Below are 3,885 nucleotides of genomic sequence, written 5' to 3' on the forward strand. Positions count from 1 at the left end.
GGCTGGTTGTAGGTGACCCCCTATCCTTAAATGATCTTTTTTCTTTTTCAGACTCCACTGGAGCTGAGGTCGTGTCCCAGCCACCTCCACCAGCTGCACAACCACCTGCTCCTGCTGTATCACTGGAGTCAAGTTCTCTGCCCACCACCTCTGCTGACACCAAGCCCGTGCCTGTGCTGAGCACGCCTGCCCCTGTAGCCCCCTCTGCCCTGGGGGTGCAGGCCCCCAGCAGCCTGGCATCTCCTGTGTTCCCAGAGCTGGGCCAGACCCCCAGCAAGCCTCCCTCCCTCCCAAAGCCAAGCACCCTTTTCGGGGTGGTGAACACCCTTGCTGCCAGCCAGCCGGCAACAACCGTGGCTGCTGCCGTGCCCACCACGAGCCCTGTCTTCAAACCCATCTTTGGCACTTTGCAGAAAAGTGAGAGCACAGCACCCTGTACAGCTGTCATCTCCACCACAGTCACTGTGTCTGCGAGCTCCGGCCCCTCCTCGACATCCTCCACCACCACCATGTTCAAGCCTGTCTTTGGCAGCGTCACCACAGCTTCATCTCCAGCAGTGGCCTCTCCTTTCACCTTTGAACCAACGTCACAGCCAGCCTCGGCCACAGACCTGCCCGCAGCCTCCACGACTACCCAGGCAGGATTCACAGGTCTCCCTAACGTCATCTTCACCACTGCGGCTACAACTGCCACCATGCAGAGTTCCTCCACAGATGCCACCATTAAACCCATCTTCAGCTTCGGACTCAACCCTCCTGCCTCCACTGGCCCCACCACCAGCCTGACCGTCACCACTGCCACATCCACCAGCACGTCACAGCCCTTCCTCTTCCAAGGCCTGACCAGTTCAGCTCCCAGCACGGAAACCAGCTTTGCCACCCTAGGGCCCATGTTCCAGTTTGGAAAGCCACCTCCAGCCACGGTCCCTGCCACCACCAGTGTCCCAGGAGGCTCTGCCTTTGGCCAGGCACCTTCAAATTCAACAGCTCCTACCACCACTGTGGGCTTTAGCATATTTGGGGACACCACGCTGACCTCTTCTACCCCAGCCACCACCACAGGTCAAGCGACATTGACATTTGGCCCCTCCATTTCAGCGTTCGGCAGTTCCTTCAGCACAAGCGCAAAGCCGCTGCTGCCGTATCCCAGCACAGGGAGTCAGCCTGCCTTCAGTGCCGGTGCTGTGGAGAACCAGCTGCCTGCCAGCAAGCCCGCTGCTGGCCCCGTCACCTTTGGCACCCCGTTCAGTTTTGGAGCCCCCACAGCCCAGTCTGCTGCTCAGCCAGCGTTTGGCAGCGGTGCTCAGCCAGCCTTCGGCACAGCCAGCACCCAGGGCTCCTTTGGCACCAGCAGCACCCAGGTGGCCTTTGGGACCACCACATCGGTCTTCTCTTTTGGGACAGCCACCTCCACCACCACCAGCTTCGGTTCCACCACGCAGACCACGAGCAGCACCACTGGCACCACTGTTTTCGGCACCACTCCTTCTCCTTTTACCTTCGCCCAGCCGGGCCCCTCCACCAGCGCCTTTGGGATCGGCACGCCCGCCCTGAGCAGCGGCTCCCCTGCCGTGGCGTTCAGCTTCGGGGCTGGGCAGAGCGGGGCAGCCCTGGCGGCATCGCCCTTCGGCTCTTCCCTGACGCAGAGTGCCCTGGGTGCGCAGAACCAGAGCACGCCCTTCGCCTTCACCATGCCCAACAGCAGTCCTGTGTTCAGAGGTGAGTGCGGGCGGAGGGGCCTTCTGGAGTGGTGAAGAGCAGGGCTGGATTTAGGCAGCAGCTCTCCTGACAGTCCTGGCTGAGCTCCCTAGGCTCAGCAGCCCAGAGGGGCTGGTTCTTGTGCTGTGCAGAGCCTTGCTGTGGGAAGGGAAGGTGCTTCCATCACTCACTGTCCTGATCCCCAGCCCTTGGTGATGGAGGGGAATCCTTAACTTCTGCTCCTTGGGCCTTCCACCAGCTCCCTGGCTCCACACAAGTGCTGAGCCCAGCCAGGTGCCCTGCCGAAGTGAAGGGCTTGCCAGTGCTTAAAAGCAATCTGGAGCTTCTTGGCAAGTAGAAGACCTGCCAGCCAGCAATTGCAGTCACTTTTTGCTTGCTCTCTGAGGTTTTCCTTACTGCTTTGCACCCTCGCTGTGTTGTCTGACCTCCCGCAGAGCTGAAACCCACGTGCTGAGCAACTACTTGATCTAGAAAGAGCCCTTTGTTCCTCCCTGGCCCACAAATCCTGTGCTGCCCTGCTGGCAGGAGAGCCCAGGGATTACCATGAGAGTGCAGCTTCTTGCATTAAAAGGGCTTCTTGGGTGAACAGGCTGCTTTCAGGGAACTGTGATGCTTTGGCCTGTGGGGGGACATCTGTGCCTCCTGTGGGTGCCGTGGGCTCCTGAAGGCCAGGCTCTTCCTCCTTTGCTGGCCCTAGCTCATGATGGCATGTTGCTTTCCAGGAACTCCTGCACCCACCTTCGGGCAGAGCACGCCTGTCCCAGGAGCAGTGGGGAGTGGAAACAGCAGCCTTTCCTTCGGGACGCCCAGCACTCCTGCTTCGGGCTTCGGAGGAGTCGGTGCTTCCTTTGGTAAGGAAGGGGTTGGTGCTTCAGCCTTGGAGAGCTGATGGATGGGTCAGGGTGTCCCCTCGGGCCAGGGATGGCAGAAGGGCCAGGCCATGCTCTGGGAATGAGCTCGGGTGGTACCTATTGGACTCCAGGGGATGCAAAACTTTCTGTTCCCCCCAGGATGGGAATTACAATACCCATGTATTTTGTATTACAATACCTGTGCCAGCTCAGAGTGAGTCTGCAGAGACCTGAGCAACCTTTCTGCTTCCAGGTTCATCCACCCCTGCCTTTTCCATCGGGGCAGGATCCAGGATGGGTGCTCGCCAGCGGCTGCAGGCACGGAGACAGCACACCCGCAAAAAATAACCTCTGGGACTGCTGGCCTGCACGAGGAGCCCGTGCCCACACACGGGTGGCAGTGACCCAGGGTGGGACAGGATAAACCAAACTCTTCTTACTTGAACAGTTCCACAGCCAAAGCTGGATGAACCTCTGTACATATTTGCAGCGTTTGCTCCCTCACTTTATTTTGCCATGTTTCATAATGTGTAAGTTTTCCCCCCATTTGCTTCTTCTAGTTGTCCTGTGCCCTTCTCCCCAGCCCCCTGCCCTGCAGCACGGCAGCCAGCAGAGCCACACGTCCCCGTTCAGAGCCCGGCTGGGGACATGCCATGTTCCTGCTGGCTGCGGTCCAGGCTGCTGAGGGCTGCCGTCTTCACCAGCTCCCAGAAATCTTTCCCCATGATTTGATCCCGTGGTCTGGTGAACATGCTCCCTCCGGAGGGCTCTGCTTCCTTCCCACCCCTGCTGAGCAGGAGCCAGGGCTGGTGCCAGCCTGCCATGGGCGTCTCGGTGCTGTGGGTGACGACCCCCTCGCTGTGACTTAATCCCCTGTCAGACCCCCAGCTGAGGACGCACTGTAGCTCAGGACCTTGGCTGCAGGCATGGGGTGGGGATGGGGGGGTCCCTCCACCCCTCTCCCGGCCACCAAGCAGCACCCCCAGACCTCAGTGCTCCCCACTGGGCTGTGCCCCCCTGCCCTGCTCGTCTAAAGCCCCCTCTGTTTTGCTTTATTCGTGCCCCCGCTTTGTTGCGCTCATTGAACCGAGTTTGGAGGAAGAACTGAACCGTGTGCGTGGCGGCATGTTGGTTATGCCGGATTTGCTGTTTGGAGTTTTTTTTGGGGGGGCGCCTGTCCCTTTGCGGGGGACGCGCCCTGGCTAATTGGGTGTTGACTCGGACGTAGCGCGGTACCTGGGAGGCTGGGGGAGCCGCTAGGGTCAGAACCTGCCACCACTGCCGCCAGCACCGGGAGGCCACCCTGTCTCTTATA

General features: G+C 60.1%; 1 protein-coding gene across 1 annotated transcript in view; it reads left to right on the forward strand.

The window, feature by feature from the left end:
- Positions 1–3,782, forward strand: part of LOC113487358 (nuclear envelope pore membrane protein POM 121C-like) — a 12,555-nt gene extending 8,773 nt beyond the window's left edge. The window contains exons 11-13 of the mRNA XM_026861877.1: positions 52–1,719; positions 2,442–2,570; positions 2,824–3,782. Coding sequence (XP_026717678.1) covers positions 52–1,719; positions 2,442–2,570; positions 2,824–2,918 — 1,892 coding nt within the window. The 3' untranslated portion in view covers positions 2,919–3,782. The remainder of the gene's footprint in view (positions 1–51; positions 1,720–2,441; positions 2,571–2,823) is intronic.
- Positions 3,783–3,885: the final 103 nt, after the last annotated feature.

This window comes from Athene cunicularia, assembly GCF_003259725.1.
Source record: "Athene cunicularia isolate RWA chromosome 19 unlocalized genomic scaffold, athCun1 chr19_part1, whole genome shotgun sequence".
In the NCBI taxonomy this organism is placed as follows: Eukaryota; Metazoa; Chordata; class Aves; order Strigiformes; family Strigidae; genus Athene; species Athene cunicularia.